The sequence below is a fragment of the Lagenorhynchus albirostris genome, chromosome 13 (genome assembly GCF_949774975.1).
Source record: "Lagenorhynchus albirostris chromosome 13, mLagAlb1.1, whole genome shotgun sequence".
NCBI classification, from domain to species: domain Eukaryota; kingdom Metazoa; phylum Chordata; class Mammalia; order Artiodactyla; family Delphinidae; genus Lagenorhynchus; species Lagenorhynchus albirostris.
Window position 1 is genome coordinate 55263467 of NC_083107.1, and position 26157 is coordinate 55289623.

Here is a 26157-nt window from a genome sequence, read left to right on the forward strand (position 1 = left end):
TGGGAGGAGTTAAGTTTGGGAAAGGGAGAGACGCCTTCAAGACAACTACCGGGTGGCTGCCCCACAGCACCGGCTCTCTGGGAGGGAAAGAGCGGACTCACCCCGCCCAGCCCCTCCCCTCCCGCCCTAGGCCCCGCCCCGAGCCCGCCCCCTCAACCCCGGCAAGTCCCTCAGCCTCCCGCATGATCGGCAGGGCGCTTGCGCAATTCTTAGGGCGTCTTGGTACTGCCCGAATCTAAACGTGACGGAAAGAGGCAGGCTCGTATTCCCCACACACCGCGCTACAGAGGCTTTCCGCGCTGCCCTAGAACTTGTTTTGCCTTTTTGGCCCTGAGAACCTGGCTTCTCATTCCATTATGTGGCTTAAGAGGGCATGTTTTAAATTAGGCGATCATCGGGCAGCCCGCCTTTTGGCTCAGGGTCCTTGGGCTGAGTCTTCGGCAGACACCCGGGAAAGCGGGGTCCTTCTCTGGGGCGGTCGCGCGGGCAGTGGCTCCCTGAAGTCGACACCGGGCAACATGTATTATAAATTTAGTAGCTTCACGCAGAAACTGACGGGAGCGTGGGCTTCCGACGCTTATAACCCTCAGGTACGGGTAGCGCCGCGCCGGTTCGGACGGGAGAAGTGGCGGCCCGAGTCTGCGCCTGGCAGTCTCAGCACTGGAGCCAGGCGAGGCTTCTGCCCGCGCTTCGGTTTAGTTGGTCCCTCACCTCTTGTCACGCACTTGCCGTGGCCATGGAGGCTCCTTAATTCTGTAGCTGCTCCCCGGCGAGGCTGGCCTGGTGTGGAAGTTGGGCCTGGCACTCAGCAGCGGTCAAGGTGACCCCCGAGGTCGTTGCTGGTGGCTCGTGAGGTCGGCGGGGCCCAGAATGTGAAGTTTGGCCCTGTCCTTTTTTTTTTTTTAAGGAAGTCTAGCTTTCATTCTCCTCAGTACCCCATTGTCATCTTCCTGCCTCAGCCCAAAAGACAGCCTCATCCAAGCACCAGATTTGGGAGCTGGGGTGATGGTACCAGCGGAAGCCATAGGGGCAGAAGGGGCTGTGTGATCAGAATTAGAAGACTTAAAGAGTTAATTCAAATGTTTGGGTGAGTCTTCGCAGTTAACGTGCAAAGAGCTGACATTTTTCCAGCTGTAAAATGGTTGATGGTTGCCCTTGAGTGGTCTGAAAAGTATTGCGACTTCACTCAGATTTTGCCAATTGGATTATCAGTCTCCAGCTTGTAGTGTAGAGATGAAAAACTTTAGAGTCCCAGACTCTTAATTTGGGCTCACATCCTGGTTTCGCTGCTTTAATTTTATGACCTTGATCAAGTTAATTCATTGTGAGCTCAGTTTCCTTTAGGGCAGCTGGAGTACAGATTAAAAGAGGTGTGTGTCATGTGACTAGCAATCGTTGGCAGGTGGCTATTACTGGATAAGTGGTAGCTATTCTCGAGAAGCTATGTCTGAGATACCACCATTTTCATTCTCAATCCTCAGGGTAGGTAGGGAAGGGTTGATGAGATATGCAGTTGGAAAACTGGACTGGAACAATAAGGGCCCCAGGTGGGGTGTGAAGAATGCTCCATTGTTGTTACCTTTTCTTTCTTCTGTGAAACACCGCAACTTGCTCAAGGGGAAGGATGTTTAAGGATGATTTCAATCTAAGATGAGATGTGCTGTTAACTAGGATAGGGAGGGCAAGAAAAAGAGCACGTTTTTTGGGGGTGTGGGGTTGAGGAGGAAGGGTCCAGGTTTATAAATATTGAGCTCGTGATGAGATGTCGTGTCTGATTGCAGCTGGATTTATGAATAAGGAGTTTAATAGATCTAGGTGTCTTCAGCCCGTAGGTGGTAGTAGAAGCTGTGGTGGGGGAGATCATCCAGGGAGCAAGCACATGGGGAAGAAAGATGGAGTTACGATTAGATTACAGAAACAGTAAGGGAGAGTGGAGGAGGAAAATTTATCATAAGAACAATCCAGGATTAGAAGGGAAAGCAGCGTGGTGTCGTTGAAACCAAATTGGTAGTGAGGTCTGAAGAAGGAATTGACAACAGTGACTTATCTTACAGATTATAAGAAATAGCTATTTCTATTATATTTGCTTCTATAAAGGAGCAGGTAGTCTTAAAACATAAAGGTGTGTATTTTTCAGCACATTTTTGACAAACACACTGTGTAACCCACACCCTTATTAACATATACAATATTACATCACTCCTAGGAAGTTCCTTTTTACTATTGCCCTGTCAATCCATGTTCATCTTCCTATTCATATTTTTATCACTATAAATAGTTTTGCCTGTTTTTGAATTTTGTATAAATGGAACCACACAGTACTGTTTTGTATAAGCCTTCTATTTCTCAATATTTTTGAGGTTCATTCATGTTATGTTTATTAGTAGTTGGTTTCTTTTATTGCAGTATAGGATTTCACTGTATGAATATATCACAATTGATCTATTCCATTGGTGATTGTAGAATTTCTTTCAATAGAGTTTTAGCGTAATCTAGATTTTGTTATCTAGTAAGAAAAAGTGAAATTTTAAACTAAAACTGACACATCTTGAAATTAATTGGCACTTAGAGCAGATATTACCCCAAGATGCATTTGGTACAGAGAGGGATTAAAGATTTCTAGCTCCACTTGAATTATGTTTCTCTTGAGAATTTGGACTTCTTAATTACTTAAGGATTTCTTAAGTTATGTTGAAAGAAGTGATATTATGTAGGCTTTATATGAATATTGTAGGCTTTATATGAATTGCAGATTTCAGAGTGATTGTGACAGGTATCCCCAAACCAAGGGTTCTGACTTTGGTAATCAGGAGTACTTCAATTTTTCCTTTCTTGGAAACTTTTAAAATGTTAGCATACTGTAAAATGTAGGTGTTTGTAACTTTCAGTATTATGTAAAGTGAATAATCTAACATGCATTGAGTAAACTTATATGGAAAAGCTAGTTCTCTAACAATAGTACAGGTAGAGATTTATAAATCAATCTGATGGCAAGTAATTGTCGGGAGGGTATTTTCCAGTGGTTGAGTGAAGAGCATTTTGCTTACCTTTCTGTGTCCTTTGTCAAAAATAAATTGAGGCCAATAAGCATATGAAAAGATGTTTGACATCGTAAGTCATTAGGGTAATACTAATCAAAACCACAAGGAGATACCACTTCACACCTGCTAAAACAAAAAAGACAACAGTGTTGGTGAGAATGTGGAGAAACTGGAACCGTACTACATTGTGGGGGGAATTTAAAATGGTACAGCCTCTTTGGAAAACAGTTTGGCATTTTCTAAAAAAGTGAAACATAATTTTACCGTATGATCCAGCAGTTCCTCTCCTAGTTAAGATGGCAGGATATTCTAGATTAAGAGAACTGCGAGAGTGGAGGAGGAGAGGGGGGCTGCAGGGGGAATCATTGAGTAGGTAAGTTTAGCTGTGGTGGATGGAGGTAGATCATGAAGGGCCTAGGATGGTAGGACTTAATTTTGTGAGAAATGAATAGGAATTTACAAAGCAACTTGATGCTGAAAGTTGTGGTAGAGTCTTGTCCAGAGGTTGAAACAAGGGCATGGCCTCTTCCCTTTAGTTTCATGAAAGGTTTATGATGGAGGAGTACGTATCATAACCAGAGCTATGCTTTGAAAAGATAATCTGACTGGGAGAGACCAGTGCCGGGGATGCCTGTTATACCCATAAAAGAGTTCAGGGTCTTCTCAGTAAGAATGGAGAAAGAGTCAGAGGCTGGAGATGAGTACTTAGCGCCCGGTGAAGGAGATTTTGGAAATGAGGAAGGAGGACTCCAAGATGACTGGGTAATGGGAGGATGGTGGTGTTTCCCCCAGAAACAGGGAGCTCCTGAGTAGGCTTGTGAGAAACTGGGTGAATTTTGGATTCACTGAGTGTGAAATGTCAGGGAAACATGGAGGTGGTGGTACCTAGCTGGCAATTGGAAATGAAAGGACTTGATCACTGCAGATTGAAACTTGTTTGTAGTCCTGAATCAGAATGAAAGAGCTCGTAAGTTTCTATCATTTAAAAATTAAAACATTTTTGGGATAATTCTCTTATTTCTCCACCCTTCTTCCTCCTCCTCCCCAAAGTTAAAAGGTAGAAGGAAAAGGGAAACTTTGGGCCAGTCAATTTTGAGGTGAAAAAAATCATGTTTACTTTTCTCTCTTAAAATTTGGAGCAGCTAAAGTAGACTAGGAAGAACTCAGCTACTAAACGTGGTAAAACAGTTGAATGGCTCTTAATCAGTTGTAGAGGTGGTGATTGTGTAAACAGCTAAGAGATTTGATACTCAGCGAAACCTGTGATTTCCACTTGGTCTACAGTCCACTTTTTTTTTTTTTTTTTTTGCGGTACGCGGTCCTCTCACTGTTCCGGCCTCTCCCGTTGCGGAGCACAGGCTCCAGACGCGCAGGCTCAGCGGCCACGGCTCACGGGCCCAGCCGCTCCGCGGCACGTGGGATCCTCCCGGACCAGGGCACGAAACCGTGTCCCCTGCATGGGCAGGCGGACTCCCAACCACTGCACCACCAGGGAAGCCCCATCCTCTGTTTTAACACAATTACTGGTTGCTGCATTAAGAGTAGACTGTAGGGCAGCAAGGATGGAATAAAATCAGGATGACCAGTTAGGAGGCTGTTTTAAAAATCTAGGAGTTTGGACCAGAATGTGGATTGGTGAAGATAGGTGAGAAGTGGTCAGATTCTAAATATAATTTGAAGGTAGAGCCAAAAGGATTTTCAAATGTGTGAGTGAGAGGTATTAAGAACAATTTCAAGGTTTTTGGCCCAAGTACCTGGAAAGATGGGGCGTTATCATTTATTGAGATGAGGAGGGGCATATTTGAGGCTCATAATTCCTCTAGGTTGGGGCATCCGTGGCCCTGGAAGGAGGCCTAGGCGAAGGGATTTGCTGTAGATCCCTTCCTGTAAATGTAGCTTCCTGGTCTACTCTTGAGAACCCTAGTGCTAGTCTTATCTAGCTGCCTTGAAACACTGGAAACCTTGACTGCTCTTATATTGTTAGGAGGTTTAATTATGCCTAGGGTGAAATACCTTAGCATCATTTGGATTCTTTTTACCTGTGGGGCCGAGACAGCTGATTACTGATGGTGTGGTGTAATAAACATGTGTGGGTTTGAATCCCGTCTTACTTGTGACTTTTTTTTTTTTTTGTGGTACGTGGGTCTCTCACTGTTGTGGCCTCTCCTGTTGCGGAGCACAGGCTCCAGACGCGCAGGCTCAGCGGCCATGGCTCACGGGCCCAGGCGCTCCGCGGCATGTGGGATCCTTCTGGACCGGGGCACAAACCTGCGTCCCCTGCATCGGCAGGCGGACTCTCAACCACTGCGCCACCAGGGAAGCCCCTGCTTTACTATTTTTTTAAACATCTTTACTGTAGTAAGTATAGTTGCTTTACAATGAGGGTTAGTTTCTGCTTTATAACAAAGTGAATCAGCTATATGTATACATATATCCCCATATCCCCTCCCTCTTGCGTCTCCCACCCTCCCTATTCCACCCCTCTAGGTGGTCACACAGCACTGAGCTGATCTCCCTGTGTGATGCAGCTGCTTCCCACTAGCTATCTGTTTTACATTTGGTAGTGTACATATATCAGTGCTACTCTCTTACTTCGTCCCAGCTTATCCTTCCCCCTCCCCGTGTCCTCAGGTCCATTCTCTGTGTCTGCATCTTTATTCCTGTCCTACCCCTAGGTTCATCAGAACCATTTTTTTTTTTTAGATTCCATATATATGTGTTAGCATGCGTAGTTGTTTAAAAATATGGAACGCTTCACGAATTTGTGTGTCATCCTTGCTCAGGGGCCATGCTAATCTTCTCTGTATCGTTCCAGTTTTAGTATATGTGCTGCTGAAGCGAGCACACTTAGGACATTTCTGAGCTTTGTTTTAATCATCTGTAACATGGGCTGGTAATAATTTATGGGGTTGATGTGAAGAGTAGATTTCGTTATGAAGATTGTTTAGGAACCTGAAAAAAAATGTTTATTATAAGTGAAAAAAGTAGAATGTGGGGTTTTGCACTGTGACTATAAAGATTAAAATATGCCTATGGGGCTTCCCTGGTGGTGCAGTGGTTGAGAGTCCGCCTGCCGATGCAGGGGATGCCGGTTCGTGCCCCGGTCCGGGAAGATGCCACATGCCGCGGAGCGACTGGGTCCGTGAGCCATGGCCGCTGAGCCTGTGCGTCTGGAGCCTGTGCTCCGCAACGGGAGAGGCCACAACAGTGAGAGGACCGCGTACCGCAAAAAAAAAAAAAAAAAAATATATATATATATATGCCTATGAAAAGATTGGAGGAGAATATACAATTCATAATAACTGATGGGATAAGATAATGGGATTATAGGTAACTTCAAAATTTGATATTCTGAACTTTTACAGTATTATAAATGGAAATATGGAATTATTTTAAACTGTTAAGATGGTTGATAACTCCTGTTTTGAGATGATCTTGTTCGAAAACTTTGCTATAGTTTTGAATCACTTAACAGGTAAACAAATACAAGGCAACTAGGTATAATCCCATCTAAAAATGCTGTCACATTAGTCCTGTCAAAACATGAATTTAATTTCAAACCAGTTTTGGAGTTGCTTGGTAGGAAGGGTTTTAAAATTTTTGCATTCAAGGGAAAATGATCATAAGGAGAAAATACAAAGAGCTCACAGAATGATGAGGGAGTGTCTAAAATTCTCCAGTTTAAAGAGAGAACTTTCTTATAGCCTTGTTATCTCAGTAGTTGGAGCCCCGGTTCTGTCTCTGACTCCTAAGTCTCTGTTATATTCCAAATGTAGACTAACAGCTTACTAAGCAGACTTCCTCTTCAAATGGATTGTTGTTTTTGAGCAGTAGTTGACGAGAGGTAGCAGGGGCAGGTAGGTACTTAAATGCCAGGGTTCTGGACTTGAGAGAGGCTTGAGTTCCCACACTTGCCTCTTTTTGTTATGGAGTCTCAGGCAAGTCACCCTCTCTGATCCAGTTTTCTCCTCTGTAAAAAGGGAAAGGTAACATCTCCCTAGGATTGCTGTAATGATGCATATGAAATGCTTAACATGATGCTGGGCACATAACAAGAGCTTGGTAGATATTAGCTGCTATTATTCCATAACACTGATATCCATAATGGCAGAGATTGAATGTGTCCTATATATTTTCAGTATAGAGTAATTACTCAGTAAAATATGTTGAATGAGTGAAAGAACAGAAAAAAAGGCCGTGATTCTTTCCCATTTATGGGACTGTGTTAGAAGAAATAGAAGCCAAAATTACTTTAATGCCTTTTTGTTGCTCTGTTGATCCCAGTGCCTGCCTGGTGGGAGTAACATTGAGGTTTTCAATATGTGATCTTTAGAATAGGTCTCTTGTCAATTATAGGTAAAGTTAGATTTTTTTGAAGAGATCAAGTACAATCTGACAACTCTTATTAATCTGAGCAAAGGATTTCCTTTTTCATCTGTAAAAATAGAAGAGGCTGAGCTTTGTTTGCTAACTTTAAGATTTTATTTTTCTGAGTTAGAATTTAATATAAAAGGATGGATTTTATTGATTTGTAACTCTGAGTTCCTTAGTGTGATCCGTAGGTTATTTTGGAGAATCATTTATCTATCTGCCACTGTAGGTTTACTCCATCAGATAGAAACCCAGAGTTCCCTTTAGGTTCTTTTTTTTTTTAAACAGCTTTGTTGAGATGTAATTCACATACCATACATTTACTCATTTAAAATATATGATTAAATGGTTTTTAGTGTATTCACAGACAATGTGCAACCATTACCATATTAATTTTAGAGCATTTTTATCACCTCAGAAAGAAAGCTGTACCTTTCAGCTATCACCTTCCTCTTCCTTAACACCCCCCGCCCCTCCTCCCCTGTCCCTTAGCAGCCACTAATTTACTTTCTGTCTCTGTAAATATCCCTATTCTGGACTTTCATATATTTGTGGTCTTTTGTGACTGACTGCTTCTACTCAGCGTACTGTTTTTTTTTTTTGTGGTACGCGGGCCTCTCACTGTTGTGGCCTCTCCCGTTGCGGAGCACAGGCTCCGGATGCGCAGGCTTAGCGGCCATAGCTCACTGGGCTCAGCAGCCATGGCTCACGGGCCCAGCCGCTCCGCGGCATGTGGGATCTTCCCAGACCGGGGCACGAACCCGTGTCCCCTGCATTGGCAGGCGGACTCTCAGCCACTGTGCCACCAGGGAAGCCCAGCGTACTGTTTTTAAGGTTTATCCATATTGTAGCATGTATCAGCACTTCATTTTTCTCCCCCCTTAGATTCTTTTTAAGACTGTGTGTTTGTCCTTCCTTTCTCTGTCACATGTGGCTGAGGCAGCTGCTGAGCCCCCGAATCTCATTCAGCTTATGTTTATTGAATGCCTGCTGTGTCCCACACACTGCTTTAGGCACATGCTACTTCACGCAGTCCTTTCAGTGGTAGACACTCTGTGTATGTAGTACATGTGTATTGTCGTACACACGTCACAATGAGAACACTGAGTTTTCCTTTTTTATTTTTACAGTATATATTTTTTAACTTACAGATTTATTAATGCCAGAAAGTTCAGTTGCTCTGCTGTAATTGTTTTGTTTTGTTTTCTGGTCCTGAAAGACAGCTCTCTTCCCATTACAGGCTCTTCCAGATTGACATATTTCTTTACTGTGTGTCTGGAAAGTTTCTGAAGTCCACTTTGAGATTCCATGTTGGTACACCTACTCACCCAGGGGAGAAAAGGGACAGCCAGGTTTCTTTTGAAATTTAACCCAAAGTTCATATAGATGATAAATGTTTTATTGGTTTGATGAGAAGATAGACACAGTGGGTTTATCTGGAAGCTTAGATTGGGCCTCTGTTGTGGTTTGCTTCTCCCCCGTCTGCCTCCCCCACCTTAACCAGCAAGAGAGTTCTTGACTGTGTTTGCTCTGGAAATGGGCACTAGGGTGTTTTAGGGACTTTAAACCTAAATGCTTTGTAATGCAGAGTTGGGGACTTTGCTTCTCTCTTGTGTGGTGGAATCACTGACTCCACTCTTCTGGACAGCCTTCTCCTAGAAAGGCTTGTTCACATACTTTCAACTTGACCTTTTCCTTTTTTCCTGCAGGGATTAAGGCCTGTGGTTTCCACAGAAGCACCGCCTATCATATTTGCCACACCAACTAAACTGAGTTCCAATTCTACTGCATATGATTATGCTGGGAAAAATAAAGTTCCAGAGCTGCAGAAGTTTTTCCAGGTGAGAGAAGACACTAGAACAGTGAAGGCTGTGAAGTAAATAGACCTAAAAAACCCTACAAAATGGAGTCTTAATCTAGTTTGCTACTCACTTCCCTGTTTTTTCTTAAATAGAAGTTTCTTGATTTTAGTTTAAGCCATAAACTGGTAGAACTTCATGTAGGTAGAAACTGATAAAAGAGGAGAGGGTGATTAATTTCCTCATCAGTATTTAAGGTTATGCAGATTTTTAAATTGCATATGTAGCTGTTGATCATCCATTGGATGGAGGAAGCAATAGCATATATATAATAATACTGTGAATAATCCAGTATATATTAGGCTTTGTGACACATGCAGTGACTTTTGGCAATAAGTTTTCTTCTAGTTGATATTTGCTTGCTTGATATTAAAATTCACTGAACTGTTGCTAGAAGTGGGGGAGGCTCTCTTGGGTTTGCTGATTAGCAGAGAAGCTAGGATTGGACTTAAAAATATGATTAATGTTAATCTACCTACAGATAATTGAGAGGTCAGTGACTCAACTGTATCTCAGGTATCGTGGGAGTGGCAATAGCTGTTACTGCTGTTGCTGGAAGGTAGCTTCCCCCTCCTCAAAAATATGTCCAGATTTAGGACCACCTTGGGGACTTTTGATCCGTTTAATCTCTTTTTTTTTTTTTTTTTTGCGGTACGCAAGCCTTTCACTGTTGTGGCCTCTCCTGTTGCGGAGCACAGGCTCAGCGGCCATGGCTCACGGGCCTAGCCGCTCCACAGCATGTGGGATCTTCCCGGACCGGGGCACGAACCCGTGTCCCCTGCATCGGCAGGCGGACTCTCAACCACTGTGCCACCAGGGAAGCCCAGTTTAATCTCTTTTAATCTGATAACTCAGACTTGAGTGGGCATTTGGGGTCTTGAGTTGCCGTGGGGAGGGATTTTGGAGACTGTGCAAAATAATGGATTAAACATTTTATGGAGTCTCATTATTAAATAGGGGTTTAGCAGCTTAATAGAAAGAAGGTAGTTGAGTACAAAATGGACATGAACCTGTTAACTGACCTGGTGTGCTTAGACTTAGTCCACTAATAATCAGAAGTCAGACTAAATGTAGAGCATTTCTTATGCCTACAGGTCTTTGATTAGCTGCTGATTACCTTTGCCTTTAAAAAAATTCACCAGTGCTCCTTTTGTAATTAAGCAATATATGATAAATTCCTTAGAAATGTGGATTTGTTGCGCACATGTTCCTGAGGCTGCATTTTAGAGAATGACTTTGGACTTACAAACTTTAGCTACATTAGTAAGAAATACACCAGTATTTCAGTTAGCATTCTAGTAGATTTGGGCTTTTTCCACTGCAGTGGGTTGATGGATTAGTTATAAAGTAGAGGCATTTGTTCTATATTAGCCTAAATTGTAGAGTCTTTTTCTTATCAGCCATATCCTTGATAATTCTTTCTTTCAAGAAATCCGACGGTGTGCCCATCCACCTGAAACGAGGCTTGCCTGACCAAATGCTTTACCGGACAACCATGGCGCTGACTGTGGGAGGGACCATCTACTGCCTGATCGCCCTCTACATGGCATCACAGCCCAGAAACAAATGAGTTAGGCTGCAGAGGACTGGTTTGCTTTTTAGCATAAATCCTTTGAATTTTCATTTTTCATTATTTCTGTAAAAAAAATTTTTTTTTTAACTTGAATGGCCTACTTAACATTCTTCAAGAAAAACAAATTAAGACAGTATTTTGGTTTGTTATGAAATGCACATGGCCTGGCAGAGCTCATTCGACAGTTAAAACTATTGTTTAAAGAAATGCTGCTGCTCTCTGCATTTGGGCTTCTGATTTCCCTGGAGGTTCTGAATGAAGGTTACACACAGTCTCATTATGGCAGTCTGTGCTGAGGTCCTTGGGGACTTTTGGTGGAGTTTTGAGCTTGGGATGGAGAAGCCTTTTTGGATTTGGATGTGACTGAGGAAGGAAAACAACCTAAGGCCAGGCACGTGAGATGAGAGATTTTGAGTTAGTAGTCACGTTGGGGATTTTTCCATCCTGCAGTAAAATGTTAATAGAGATTATTTGCAGTCTGCCTCTGTTCATTGGGCAGTTTGTTTCAAAGGGTTATTTGCGTCATCTCAGATCTTTAGTGAAATTTTATGTGTAATTGCTATGTATTTATTCCACCATGGGAACAGAGAACACCTGTTTAGTGTTGCACTTTAGACCAATGTCTGTTTTATTAATACAGCTGTGACACAAATTCTCCTTTACCTTTTAAAAATGTTATGGCTTTAAATTATGATTTATTTTAATTGTGGAATAAATACATGAATGAAAAAATCTCAAGTTTGAAGTCCTTTTAAATAAGCTTTCAAAATAATTTCAGAACGTACCAGAGGCATCTTAAACCCGAGTCTAATTTCTTTCTTTTTAATTAGACACTAGATAATCTTTACAAAACGGTTCCTCAAAGTCAAGTAATAGGAGGCGAATGGCATATTCGTGATTACCATATGGTTCCTTATAAGAAACTGCCTTACCCTTTAGTGAAATGTGCATGTAGCACACAGTTCATTTAGACAGTAATTTCCTGTGTTGTCACTATTGGTAGACTTCACATACCCTGTATTAATGCTGGAAAAAGGTGGAATTTTATTATATAAAGTGGTGGTCTGTATTTTGCCATAGCAAAGAACAGTAACCTCTTACTGAAGATAAAATACGGCGTGTGAAAAGTCAGTATCATTCTCACAGGCCAGGAAACCCTTATTTGTCTGTACAAGTCTAAACTTCCTTGGTATTTCCCCCAAGTTTTTATTTTGAGAAACTTCAGAATACAGAAAGATTGTAAGAATAGAACAATATATCCCTGTATGTTCTTCACTTAGATCACCAGTTATCAATATATTGTCCACTTTGCTTTTTCTTGCTCTCTCGAACACAGGCACACATAATATATGTACATAATACACACACACACACACACACACACACACATTTGGTTTTTGCTGAATCATTTAAGATTAAGCTATGGAATTGTAATTCAGCCATAAATACTTTAGCCAGTATCTCCTAAAAATAAGGACGTTTAGTTATCATGTCCCTTTAGTCTCCTTTTATCAAGAAGAGTCCCCACTGTCCTCCATGACATTGACCTATTTGAAAAATTCAGGGTAGTGTTTTGTAGAACATCCTTCGATTTGGATTTGTCTTACTGTCTCATGATTGGATTCAGGTTGAGCAGTTTAGTCAGGAATTCTCTGTATATGGTGTGGTGTTCTTATTGTATCAGGTGGCACTTGGTACCAGTTCGTCCCATTATTGAAGAGTTGAAGTTGGTTAACTTAATTAAGATGTTGTCTGCCTTGTAAAGATACCCTTTCCCCTTTGTAATTAATAAGTAATCTGTAGGGTGATATTTGAGACTGGGAATATCATGTCCTCAGTGGTTTTGTACCCAGTGTTAGTGTTCCTTGGTGATTCCTGATGGAATCATTTATTACTAAGGTGGTTGTAAAAAAGTGATTTTCTAATTATTATTGTTGATGTATCTCAGTGAAGAGGAGTACTCCCGTTTTAAGAGGTTTTAGTGTAATTTTCTCATTCAAGGTAATAACCACCCATGCCATTGTTCATGCTGATTCTCAAATTTGGCCCAAATTTGGCTTCTGTGTCCCACTGACAGTCTTTGAGCAGTTTCTTACTTTCTGACACACAGAATGCTGTCCACGTTTACCTTGTATTTTCTCTACCCCAGTTTCTTCTGTTCACTTTCAGGTGTGTTCTGTTCATATATATAGATGCATTTTCCTTCTCTGTCTTTTATTTTTGCCTAACTGATACTGTACATTCCTACTACTCATAGTTTGGAGATTGTTCTCTATCTCATTTTTCTGCATTGTATTCCATTTTATGAATACCCCATAGTTTAACTAGTCTCCTTTTTAAAAATTTTTTTAAATTTATTTATTTAATTTTTTTTTTTTTTTTTTTTAAATTTTTGGCTGCGTTGGATCTTCGTTGCTGTGCGCAGGCTTTCTCTAGTTGCGGCGAGCAAGGGCTACTCTTCGTTGTGGTACACCGGCTTCTCATTGCTGTGGCTTCTCTTGTTGTGGAGCATGGGCTCTAGGTGAGCGGGCTTCAGTGGTTGTGGCACGTGGGCTCAGTAGTTGTGGCTTGCGGGCTCTAGAGCGCAGGCTCAGTAGTTGTAGCCCACAGCCTTAGTTGCTCCACGGCATGTGGGATCTTCCCGGACCAGGGCTCGAACCTGTGCCCCCTGCATTGGCAGGCGGATTCTTAACCACTGCACCACCAGGGAAGCCCCTAACTAGTCTCCTTTTGATGGTTATTTAGTCTTAAATTTTTTGCTTTTACAAACACTGCCTTAAACATATCTTCTTTACATGTCATTTTACATATTGCTGAATGTATTTGTAGAATAATTTCTAGAAGTGAGACCTTTTTTTTTTTTTTTTTTTTTTTTTTTTTTTTTTTTTTTGCGGTACATGTGCCTCTCACTGATGTGGCCTCTCCCATCGTGGAGCACAGGCTCCGGACGCGCAGGCCCAGCGGCCATGGCTCACAGGCCCAGCCGCTCTGCGGCATGTGGGATCCTCCCGGGCCGGGGCACGAACCCATGTCCCCTGCATTGGCAGGTGGACTCTCAGCCACTGCGCCACCAGGGAAGCCCTAGAAGTGAGACTTTTAAGGCAGAGAGAATGTGTATCTCTAACTTTGATAGCTATTCCTCACTGTGAGAGATGGTGTGGATGTACAATCCTATTTAGCCATGATGAGGGTGCCTGTTCCTCCTCACCTTTGTCAGCCAAATGCATTGTCAAACTTTTTCATCTTTGCCAATCTGGTAATGATAAAATGTCTTTGGTTTAAATTGTCTTTCCACTGTAATTAGTGATGTTGAATATCTTTCTTTAATTTAAAATTTATATTTAAAAATTTTAAAATCTTTTTATTTTTAAAGGTAAAATATATTTCCTTTTTTGTGAACTATCTAATCATGTACTTGGCCTCCTTGTTTCCAGGTACTTTTTGATAATGCTGTAAATGTTATTGGTCCATCAGGCCGAATTCCTCAGAAGCACTCTACTGACTCGTCTGAGCCAAACGTCTTCTGATTGCAAGTCTCAGAAATTCATTAAAACCAGCCAATGCAGAAAGGGGGATTTTCTAGAATCTGAGTGGAGCTGGGCCACAAGGCCTACCTTTGGGACCAAGGTGGTTGTCCTTTCTGTTATTCTCTTGGCTGTGCAGCTGTTTAACTCTTGTTTCTGTGGACCAGCTTTATCTCTGTTTCTTGTTGCACATGGTAGGAAATGGTTGTCTACCTCCAAATTCCAGGAGAGAGAATATCATTGGCCCCTTGTGGGTCTGGTGTCTCCCACTGGGCCAGTCAACTGTTTGGTGCCAGCCTATGGGGAGATGCAGTGAAGGAGCTCAGGGTGTCCTCTTCTTGGGTCTTAACTGAAGGCTCCGAGCCTTTCACCGTGTTCTCAGTTAGGATTATTCCTTCTAAGCATGGTACTTTGAACCCTTGCCAGGTTGGATTGTTTACTTAGAGGGGGGCCATCCTCCTTGTCAGTGCTGTCTCAATGAGATGCTGTCAACAGAGGGACAGTTACTCTCTTCACCTCTTCCAGACCATGTGGTTAGTCTTCACAACAGTGGTCTGAATTCATGTAGCTCTGGGGGTAGGAAAACTCCATGGAGTACCCAGGCAAGGATAATTTTAAGGGAATCAATTTTTAGGTCCTCAACTTCTGTTATATTTCTAAAGTTGAGCTGTCTGAGAACACGCCTAGCATAAGGGGTCTCTTATCACCTTTTCCATTCTGCAAAAGGAAAGCAAACCCTCACCCATTCTAGTCAGGACCATAGTGTGTTGCCCTGCTCTCTGGGGTGCCATGGGGATAATTCTAAATATAAATGTTGAGAATATGAGTCTAAAGACTAGGGAATAATCCTTTTACAAGTTACAAGTTTTCTGAGTCTACTTTTTTTTTTTTTTTTTTTGGTACGCGGGCCTCTCACTGTGTGGCCTCTCCCGTTGCGGAGCACAGGCTCTGGATGCGCAGGCTCAGTGGCCATGGCTCGCGGGCCCAGCCGCTCCGCGGCATGTGGGATCTTCCCGGACTGGGGCACGAACCCATGTCCCCTGCATCGGCAGGCAGACTCTCAACCACTGCGCCACCAGGGAAGCCCCTCTGAGTCTACTTTTAACAAAATTGGAGGAACCAATTGAGTTGTCAGTTGATCATTAAAAATAATTTTGATAACAGATCACTGCATGACTTTGGTATACAACTCGGGAGTTCAAGGAATTCAGAGATGTTGCTATTACAGAACTTCCATTGCCATCTATTTATTTATGAGAACAAGGTGTCTCAGGGCTTAATATCTATAAAAATGAAAAACAGGAATGGAATTGGTGCTGAAACTGTCTTAACAGTAAGCAAGATTCATCCCTGGAAACATGAACCTTCTTACTCTATCAGGATGCATTTCTAGTGAAATTTTGCTCATTTAATAATGATCAGTATTTATATTCTGTTGTTTCAAAATATGTGCTAATAGCAGTCATAATCATGCAATCCAGAGTAAAATATTTTTGAACACTTAGAGCTTATGAGGTCACAGAATATTTGATATGTTACAGGAAATTATAAATATGGTCAATAAGAGACTTTCAAGCCTAAAAATGTGTTACATTAGGGTAAAATGTGGGGGGTAAAATTCTAGATGGAGGAGAGTAATGGAGCTACCAGTTCAAGAAGAAATTTCTGACTTAAATAGACATTTGTATTTTTAACTAGATGAAGGTAGGTGTCTAATTGTGATGGTATTTACAGTCCACTGGATACATTTATAAGACTGACTTAATAGTTTACGCCATTATTTACAATACACCAGAAACTGTCTTTGCAACTATTTAAAATTATAATGAAAAACTTTAGATGTTAAGCTTACATAATACAAAGGGGAATACATAGATTTTCAAAATCCTTTTAGGGTAAACAAGAGCAAGAAAGGTTGAAATGGCAGCTTTATACTTTTCCTTTCAAAGAAGTGCCCGTTTACCCCTTCTCTGTTTTCTCTCTCAGCCAGAGACCCTTTCTGGGTCCAACAAGCTTTCCCTCTCCTTCCTGGCCTCTCATATCCTGTGACTCCAGTGTGAAGCTGTCAGTGGCCTGGTGAGGGTGGGATTGACTGTTACAGCACTGGCTGGCTTTCTTTGGTTTATATACTTCTCCTCTCCGTTATGTGTGTGGCCCTGGGCTGGCTTCTCAGGCTTGTCTGACGTTGAGGTTCCTAATGCCCAAGTCTTCTATCGGGCTTTTCTTATGGCTGGAAGCTGTGCAAACCTTTCACTTTCTGGCCTGTTGATACTCAGTAGCTAGAGGTTATACCAGGGACAATAATGATTGACTGCTTAGAAATTCTGATACTGTCTGGTTCCAGTGATTTAATACATTTATTTGACATTTTGACTGCACATATCCTGGATTGGAGCACTCTTTAATCTAGCACCAAACACTGCCCGCGTCGGGGTTGAGAAGTGGGACCCTGTCCTTAGTGCTCCTCTTGTCAGATTCAGTGGCTGTCAACCTTGGTCATCCAGGGCTGCCTCTGACCCACAGTCAGTCATTAAGGAGTTCCACTAATCTGCTTCTTCCAGATATTTAATTAGTGTGCCAAAGCCTGGGACCCCAAGATGAATCAGATACTTTGCCTTTGTAAGCAAACACTGTGATTATATTTAAGGAAACTGTTATAAGAATTATTTTTAGGTCCTTTTCAGGTTGTCTCTCAATCGCTTAGGGTTGGTAAACCACATGGTCAAGAAACTCTGTTATGAAGGAATTCTTTTATCCTTCACCTGTCCTGATTTGGGAGCTCCATAAGACTGGTGGGGTTTGGTTGCTTGAGGACAGGTTGCCCCCCTGGCTGGGTGCAGGTAGAAGAAGCCTGGCTGTGGCTTCTGTTCTGGGACCCATGTTGCACCTTGGCTTCGTGGGTCGGCCCCATAGTTGGGAGCATCAGCTGACCCTGGCTCTCATTACATGAACAGAGCAACTGGGGTGGCCCAGCCACCTCCTGGTGGAAGATTAGAGGGGATGGGTCATTTGCACTTGCATAAGCTCGAATCAAGAATCCTGACCTTTGTGTGGCGTGGGGGTGCTGTGCTGCTGCAGGATGGGTTGGGATGGCCAGATTGAGATGAGATGCTGTTTGCTCAGGATCCAGAGTCTGTTAGAGCTCTTTTCTAAGGAAGCTGCTGCAAACTAATGGAAACAGGGCAAGCGGGGTGGCTGGAATATCATTCTTTAGATACTTTTTTTTTTTTCTTGAGTTCTGTCACAGCCCTCCTAGGACATCATGGCCGGACCTTGTCCATTGACACTGAGCTTTGTCATGGTCACATGGTTGTACCTCAGGGCCCAAGCATAGGTCTTTCAGACTGTCCAGCATGTACTAGCCAGATTGGAATCCTTGCCTACTCCAAATAGCATTACAATGGGAGTCGGCTGAAGTTCCCTAGGCTGTAAGAAGTGGTGGGGTTGCCTCCCAGTCGGCAGGGAAAGTTTTAGAAAGAAGCAGAAGAAGCTCACTGCGAAAGGGCCTCGATATGGCTGTAAACTGTAACTGACAAAATTAGGGACCTGGGTTTTCAAAGGCAGAAAAGGAGAGGCTGGTACTGGGGCCGGGTGGTGGTGGTGGGGGCGGTGGTGGGGAGGAGTGCTGTAAGGGAAGTCGTCTCGGAAATAAGGGTGTTTCCTGAGGGCACCTCGCCAGGCAGGAAGGCCACGCCCCGGCTTTTCACACGTTTGCGCACTCTGAGCCAGAGGGACAGACAGGCGGTGGGGGGCAGGTAGGCAAGTGTAGAGAGGAGTGCCTGCACGGGGCCTGCTGGCCCCAGGGTCCGCTTCAGGCTGTGGCTGTACCGGGCTTATGCTGAAGGTGTTGAGAGAGTGGAGCCTGAGCCCAGGACTTTGGGAGACGTCCAAGGAAGGAGGCAGCCTGGTTGCTCAGCTCAGCCTGGGCCCCTCCCCTCAGGGAAGTCCTAGCAGGAGTTACAGAAGTGCCTTGCCACTGGAGAGGGTGGGGGAAGGATGTAAGATGCTCTAGAATTGGTTAATACCTGTCAGGCTCCTAGCCCATCTTCCGCTCCCCGACACCTCCCCTGCTTAGGCCACAAAACCTTGTGAGATAGCAGATTAATTTGAAAATTGAGCTGCAGCTGGATGAGTTGATGTCAACTTCAGAGTTCAGTTGTGTTTAATTAAAGCCATCCAGAGACTAAACCTGCTCCCAGGAAATTATTCTGACCGAATAATTAAAAGAGAATAAAGGTTAGATTTGTGTTTCTGGCTAAGTCTCTATTGCATTCGGCATCTACAAAACATGAATTCCATTAACCTTTCGTGAACCAACATTAAATTGCTTTCAGTTAGTTGTCATTCTAATTAAAGTAGAGTCACACAGAAGAGCCTTTGTTTATACTTGGTGTCTGTTCCCTTTTCTTCTCTGGAATTATGTCCTTGAAGAAACTGTCATTTGGAAAATCGGTTCATAACTTCATGTGTCTGCCCATCCCTCCCTTAGTCGGGGTCCTGTTCACTGAGCATCAGAAGGAATTGCACCAGGGGAAGTAGGCCGCAGCTGCAGAGGACGGCTGGGGTAAGTAATCACTGCGGGTGCTTGGGCTGAGGTGTGTAATTTGCAAAAACATGTCCTGCGGCCACGGGAGATAAAATGAAGGACTAGTTAAGGTCGCCTGCCCAGTTCAGGCCAACTTGGGCAGGGGCAGGCCCCAGGGAAGGTCTTCCCAGGAGGGCCTTGTGGGTTGGGAGAGGGTGTCCTGCCATACTGTGACCTAACTCCCCCTGGGCCTCTGTGCTTTGGGTGCGGGTGGCTTCGTTCCTGCTGAGTGATGGGTCAGTTCATCCGGGCCTGTCTGCAGCCTCAGTGTCCTGAAGGAGTCAGCACACTCGGGCTCTGGGCTCGTGACTGCAGCAGCGGGGAGGGAGGCGGTGAGATAGAAGGTCTGTGTCTCTGCTCTAGGACTTACCTGTACCTTGTCATGCAGCATATTTTCCTGCATGATTGTGGATGTGAGGTGTTATGAACAAGAGTCTCTAAGCCAACCCAGGATTTCTCAAGATGGATCACTCATTCCAGGCCCCCAGAACTCAGGAGGCAGGGAGAGGAGATCTGCTTTCTTCAGCTTCAGGTCCGGACAGACGTCAGAGGTGCTGACTGTACCCTTATTTGTGTGTCTTGGGAATGGGAATGTGCGGGGGTTGCTTGCCGGTCTTTGCTGAGCTTGTGCTGTGCTCTGGGCCTAGAAGAAGCTCATAGTGGTCTGGGATCTGGACCAGATGCTGCTAAAAACAGAAGGGGCAGCCTGACTCCACTTGGGAAGATGGTCACGCCTCAGGCTTCAGACCCAGGAGCGCCTCGGGTCTGTTTTTTCCTAGTGGTGCCAGGCGACCTGGCCATGTCTGAGCTGGGGCTTGAAGTCAAGTTGGCTCTTCTCTTTCCTGGTGCCCCAGCTCCCTGGGCTGTCTCTGACTCCTGATGAGTTTTCTGGCCTTCCCTTATGGGCCATCAGGTGCCCTGTTGTCTTTTCTCACAGGGCTTTGCCGTGAGCAGATCTGGGGTTACCTGAGGATTGGCACCCCATCTCCCTAGCAGACTGGGGACTTGCCCCGTCTTCACCGTCAGGAAGCTTTAACAGCATGTACCATTCATCGCGTAATTGCTGCGTGCCAGATTCTGTGTTGGGCAGTAGAGACCAGAGAGAGGTGATGCCGTCCTTGGTCCCCGAGGTCAGAGAATGATGGGCACAACCAAAGTGCAACAGAACTGTCCAGAGGCAGGGCCAGGGTCCAGGAAGGCCAAGGAGTGGCAGGGACACCCTCAGAGGGGACACTGTGGAAATTGCATAGTGATGCGTCAGGAGTTCCCTGCTAAATACAGTGGGGAAGGGCATTTGGCCTGAGGGAAAGGTACTTGCTGATGTGTGAGAGGAGGTGGGGGAGAGGCAGGCTCAGGCCAGGGGCCGGGCCAGAGCGAGCTTGGACTCTAGTCGGTAAGCAAGAAGGGTATGTGTTGGGATGGCCACAGAATCCAGTGTTCTTTTGGTTCTTTTGAATCCATGGTGCCAATATGGAGGACAGATTGGAGGGGAAAAAGACTCGCAGCCTTGGGCTAGTTAAGAGTTATAACAGTTCATTTGAGAGATGATGAGAGCCTGGGGACCAGTGGCAGCGGTCATGGAGAGAGAGGCGTGAAGCCCAGGGATGTTAAGAAGGCAGAGTGAACACAGCCTGACGCTTAGTTGGACATCGGAGGTCAGGGTGAGGCAGGCTTCTGGGTGCTCCCGGGATGACTCAGCCTGGCTCCTGGGTGAGTGGAGGTGCAGGACTGGGGGGTCAACAGGGCAGGGCACGTATGGAAAACAGTGGATTGCCTGTGAGCCCTCTAGGCAAGGAATTCCAGTCAGCAGTTGTGTCTGGAGATAAGCCCAGGGGTCTGGACTGGAGGTAGGAACTTGAGAGGTGGCAGGACGCAGGGGCAGTGGAAGCCTGGGGTCTGCTACATTGTTAGGAAGTGTATGAATGTGAGGAAATAGAATGGGGGAAATACCAGTATTTCAGGAGCAGCTGGAGAGGACAAGAGCTTGTGATGGCTCCTAGGGTCTAAGAACATAAGGAACACAGACATCATGTTGAGTGAAAGAAGCTGGACACAAAAGAGAGCATACCCTGTGATTGCATTTAGGTAGAAGTCAAAGCTGGGCAGAGCCAGTCTATGGTGATAGAGGTCAGAACAGAGAGGGAGTACTGACAGGAGGGTATCACAGGGCAGGCTTCCGTGCCGGGAACGTGCCAGCTCTTCATCGGGGTGGGTGTGTACACGTGTAGGCAGATAGGCAGATACCCTGAGATGTCTGCACTTTAAGTTATACCTAAAAAAAAATCTTTAAAAACTTCAGAAAGAAGGGAAGGAAGATGGAAGTGTAGGGGAGGAAAAGTAATTTTCCTTCCACCCTGTGAGTTCTTGGCTGAGACCCCTGTAGTAAAGGACAGATAAACAAGAGACAAACAAACAGAAGTTTACGAACACATATACCTCATGTGTACATGGGAGGTACTCAGGGAAAAATGAGCAACTCCCCAAGTGGGCTTAAAACTCAGGCTTAAATACCATCTTAGTAGGGAAAAGGGAGGGAGGGAGGCCTCCTAGGGGAGAGTGCATGATTTTTAGGGAAGATGAAGGACCCTTAGAATGGTGGATGGGAGGTGTGATGGTTTGTGACAAGTGTGTCTGGGTGTGGTGTGGACTCCAGTCTACTCTCCTGGGATGAGAGTCAATCTCCCTTGGTTGATGAAGCTCCTGGGAGGGGATTTTTTTTTTTTTTTGCGGTACGCGCGGGGCTCTCACTGTTGTGGCCCCTCCCATTGCGGAGCACAGGCTCCGGACGCGGACGCGCAGGCTCAGCGGCCATGGCTCACGGGCCCAGCCGCTCCGCAGCATGTGGGATCTTCCCGGACCTGGGCACGAACCCGTGTCCCCTGCATCAGCAGGCGGACTCCCAACCACTGTGCCACCAGGGAAGCCCCAGGGAGGGGATCTTTGACAATTGAGTTCCTTTTGGAGCATCTGTCTTTAGGCAGATGGGGAGCTCAGAGAAAGCCTCTCATTGGATTGGCTGTTTTTCAGGTGCCTACAGCTCAGAATAATCAACATACCAAAGTGGCATATTTGGGACTGGCATATTCTGCTGCTCTTCAGAAGGAAGATGGAAGGAAGGAAAGAAGGGGAAATAAGGAAGGAGGAAGGGTGGATGGAGGGAAGAAAGAAAGAAACCTGAAGCCGGTGGTGCCTGGCAGGAGAGGATAGGGTTTTCAAGAAAGAGGATGTGACCAGTGTCGCTCACACGCCCAGAGATCAAGCCCTGGGCTAGCTCCATAAAGTGACCTGGAGGCTGCCCTCCCAGTCCTCCCATGGTCACTAGAGTGTGTCCCCAGTGCTGCGGAATGAGTGGCATAGAACAGACCCTAACATTGAATCAGAACAGGGAGGGCATACCTGAGAAATCTCCCATGCTTGGGTCATAGTTCCCAGCAGTGCAGATGGCCCCTCTGGTTTCCTGAGTGTCCTCCCAGGCAAATCCCGGTGTTGAAACTTGATAACGTTTAATAAAAAATGTTATTATCTACTATAATTTAAAAGAACTTCCTTCTGTTTCAGTGTGAGGGTTTCCCATAGAAACCACTTCAGCCTGGGCGGCTGTGAATGGCGGCTTTATTAACAGAGCCATCTGCAGGCTTTCCTAACAATCTGTCGCCCTGCTTATGGCTTCCAGTGCAAACATTGTTTATTGTGATGTAGGCCTCAACCTGTCACCCGTCACCTGGAGGGGGAGAGCCTTCCCTGCACCCCAAGGCAAGAACAGCTCATCTGCTTCCCTCGAGCCCCTTGGACGCAGGGCCCTCGCAGAGCAGGGGCGGGCAGAGCCCTCGAGCTCATCAGGAGGTCTCTCCCCTGAGAATCAGATGCTCCCGGTGGGCAAACCCTTACTCTCTTTCAGACGGAGACCGGGGAGACGGGGCCTAAACTTACCTAAACCCACAGTGAAACATGCCCTTTTCATTGCAGCCTTAGGTTTTTTATGTCAGATACCTGACTTGCCCTCACGGAAGGGCTGACTCACCTTCAAGTGGGACTGGTATGAGAGAGACCTCACCAATGCTCCAGGGGCCTGAGGGCTGGAAGCTAACACATTCTTTCGAGAGAAAAGGGACTCTTGGCTCAGCTCAGAATTAATTCATCTTTTAAATGGAAATGTCAAAGCCTGGCAAGCACTCCTGCTCATGATTCTGGTGCTGAGATATTCATGGGCAGCAAACAGTAGGCCACATGAAAATGGATTTTGCCAGTGAAACCAGAGGGGACTATCGCTCTCAAAGGAGAAAGCCTGATCACCTAATCTCAATTCTGCCGCAGTTTCACCAGGGCCTGCTATATAGTGGAATTCTTCTTTTTCTTGTCATTTTATTACTTCTGAGTAAGGGAAGGTGATTTAGCCCAAGCACCTGAGGCAAGGCGGCCGTGGGGCGGCTTCAGGAGAGCATTTCCAAGAAAGGGAGTGAGCATCAGTGACACTCAAAGCAGTCAGAAGGGGAAGCCAGTGAGGACCCAGGAGGAGGCCTCGAGAAGGGGTGCAGAATGCCCAGCGAAGGGGAGGACTCCTCTGGCTGCAGGGGTAATGCACTGGCTGCTTCTTGGGGGGCAAGCAGGTAAAGCCTCTGTGTTCCCAGACACACCTCTGACCAGCGCCCCTCCCTTGCCTGGGGCTCCTCCAGGCCCACACTCAGCTAGGAAGTCTCGCACAGACCCCGTGGGGGCAGAGAAGTGGCAGGGAAAGCTGCAGGGAGCGCTGTTTCACATCAGCAGTGTTTTATTTGATCATAGATGGAGTACCTCAAGTGCACGAGGACAAATTTTATTTAAAAATTTTTGTTGTATTAAGGCCCATATTTGTTTCCATATTCCTTTCAAAAGCATAAAAGAGAAGGGAGTTTCTATATCATTATTTAAAAAAAAAACTTATTTTGAAATAATTATAGACTTAGAGGAAGTTTAAAAAGAGAGACTGGTGAACCCTTCCCTCAGCTTCCCTCAGTGGTGACATCTTATATAATGTGTAGTTTTATGTCCAGGAAATGTTCATTGGTACAACAGAGCCATGCAGACCACAGACCTTAATCAGTATCCACCAGTTCTGCCTGCATTCCTGTGTGCGCGTGTGCAGTTCTGTGCGATTTAGTCCCGCTTATAGATTCGTGTAATCACCACCACAACCAAGATGCAGCCTGTTCATCATCACAACGGAACCCCCGTGCTGCCCCTCTGTAGTGACATCCCCTCCCCTCCGTCCCTGTCCCCTGGCAACCACTAGTCTGTTCTCTAATGTTGCTGTTTCAAGAATGTTATAAATGGAAATGTACAGTTGGTAAACTTTCCAGATTGGCTTTCCAGGATCCATGCTCCGTGAGGGTAGGGCCTGCATCTTTTCATTGCTGGATTCCACGCCGAGCCCAGTACAGTTTGCACATGTACCCGATGAAACAATGACTCCTAGTCTCATACAAATTCGCCGGGTTCAGACTGGCTACCACTTTGAAGGTGTTGGCAGCACAATACGTTTTTACTGTAGAGTGAGTGAAGTCTGTAGAAGGAAGAGGCCCTGCCCTTCCTGGTCATCCGACTTACACAGTTGCGTTAACCGAGAGAGAGTTCTGCGGCTGATGCGGTAAGAGAATGCCAGCTTCTGGTTTCCCTGCTTCCAACCAGGTCTCCAAGTCAGCCCGACCCAGTGTTGGCTGAATGGGCATCACTGTGCTGAGATGGGCTCCAGAGTACGCTTTGACCCTTCCCAGGATGCACTATGGCTTGGTGGAACATCAGGAATGAAACGGGATGACCAGGTATGAGGGCTTTGCTTTTTATTAAAAAGTTATTTTTCTTCCCTGAGGCCCTTTTAGCACTTTGTCTCCAGCTCCTTTAGTGTGATAGCCGGCAAAAATGAACTCTGCCAGGGGTTGAAATCTGCGTAATCCCGCAGAGATACTGAGTCAACACTGGCAGTTATGCATATTCACGCCTGTCCCTGGGTGGCTCCCTAGGAAGATCTATTTTCAGGACTGCGTGTTTACACTGCTGAGGGAGAGGAGAGGCAGGATCAAAGCCCTCTGGCTGAGCCTGGGCTGGAGGATTAAGGGGAAGAAGCACTTGACTGGTGAAGGAAGAAGCTACTATGCTGCTTTTTTGGTGAAATGGAAATTGCTCAAAGGTTGGAAGGAGCAGCTTCTCCACACAAATAGGTTTAAATTGAACATCAGGGACTGAGGACACAGGAGCCAAGAAAGGCAGGAAGGGCAGGGAGTCACTGGCAGCAGGTGCCGCAGCATGCCTGGAAGCTCTGCCCCGCACTCCAGTTGTAGGGATGACAGGAGGGGACTTGTGCAAGGGAAGGGTCCCTCCAACTTTGTGACACTGTTCAGAGCCCAAAGACGCTTTTTCCAAAGCCTAATCACTCTCTGTGGTTTCTGCATATACTGGTCTCAAATCCTTCCTACCAGCAGCTCAACCCATTTCATTCTCTTTTTGTTACTAATAATCACTAAATTAACTGTTCTGCAGTGAGCATCTCCTGCAGTGCTGCACAGCAGAGCACGGGGCTGGCCCCAGGAACTCTAGGGGCAGGAGGACCTGCCTTCAAATCTTGGCTCAGCCACTTGCTACTAGGGTAACCTGGCTTCTCATCTGTAAGTTTACTCGTCTGTAAAATGGAGATAATCGAATTCAGGATTGTTGGAAGAACTGAATGAGTTAGTACGTGGAAAGCACTTCAGTGTTACGTTGTGTTAGCTGTTATGGCTGAGTAGCATTTCGTTCTATGGATGTGTGCCATATTGTAATCATTGAGCACTCAGTTTCTTATTTTCCACATTTCTTGATGTTTTTGTCCTTTGAGATACAGAAGTGGCACCCTTAAGTTTTTCTGCTAGACTTTTGGATTGGTAAAATTAAAACAAAAAACACAAACGTGTTCAGTTCTGTAAGCTATGGTCTCCTGAGGATGTCACCCATGGATATAGAAATGAAACACACTGATGTTTCTAGAGACAATGAAACTTTGTTTTCTCCTTTTGGGATTCTTTCTCTTTTAGTTTCTTTGTCCACTTTGTATCAGAGGTTACTGTAGGGGTCTATTAATGAGGGTGGAGTCGAAATTCAGGTTTCCTTTGGAAAAGATGAACTGATTAGCACAAAAGGTGTAATATTATCAGAGTCCCTGAGGAGAGCAGGAGTTGCCCCTTTACAAAGGAGA

At 45.1% G+C, this 26157-nt stretch overlaps 1 protein-coding gene, 1 long non-coding RNA gene and 1 other non-coding gene across 7 annotated transcripts in view; 2 read left to right on the plus strand and 1 right to left on the minus strand.

Moving 5' to 3' along the window:
* The first annotated feature begins 430 nt into the window (after positions 1-430).
* Positions 431-11575, plus strand: LOC132531175 (cytochrome c oxidase subunit 7A-related protein, mitochondrial). Its single transcript, XM_060168786.1, has 3 exons — positions 431-590; positions 9122-9253; positions 10701-11575. Exons 1-3 carry the CDS (start codon positions 519-521, stop codon positions 10839-10841), a joined length of 345 nt encoding a protein of 114 aa, XP_060024769.1. The 5' UTR covers positions 431-518; the 3' UTR covers positions 10842-11575.
* On the minus strand, positions 5780-5886 carry LOC132532009 (U6 spliceosomal RNA). Its single transcript, XR_009544271.1, has one exon. It is a non-coding gene; the product is annotated as a U6 spliceosomal RNA (small nuclear RNA).
* A 163-nt stretch (positions 11576-11738) lies between the features above and the next one.
* The window catches only part of LOC132531648 (uncharacterized), a 28326-nt gene continuing 13907 nt past the window's right edge, over positions 11739-26157 (plus strand). For 2 of the 5 annotated variants that reach the window (XR_009544155.1, XR_009544151.1), the window contains exons 1-4: positions 13770-14471; positions 18858-18932; positions 19342-19497; positions 24618-24751. This is a non-coding gene — a long non-coding RNA (uncharacterized LOC132531648). Of the gene's footprint in view, positions 13366-13769; positions 14472-18857; positions 18933-19341; positions 19505-24617; positions 24752-26157 lie in introns of those variants that run through there. The other 3 variants (XR_009544152.1, XR_009544154.1, XR_009544153.1) reach the window with 3 other exon arrangements.

Bases quoted from the DNA above. Each gene is read 5' to 3' on its own strand.
- LOC132531175 (XM_060168786.1), top strand. From the start codon at position 519: ATGTATTATAAATTTAGTAGCTTCACGCAGAAACTGACGGGAGCGTGG. The intron at 591-9,121 runs GTACGGGTAGCG...TTTTTCCTGCAG, and splicing joins CCGACGCTTATAACCCTCAG to GGATTAAGGCCTGTGGTTTC. The intron at 9,254-10,700 runs GTGAGAGAAGAC...CTTTCTTTCAAG, and splicing joins AGCTGCAGAAGTTTTTCCAG to AAATCCGACGGTGTGCCCAT.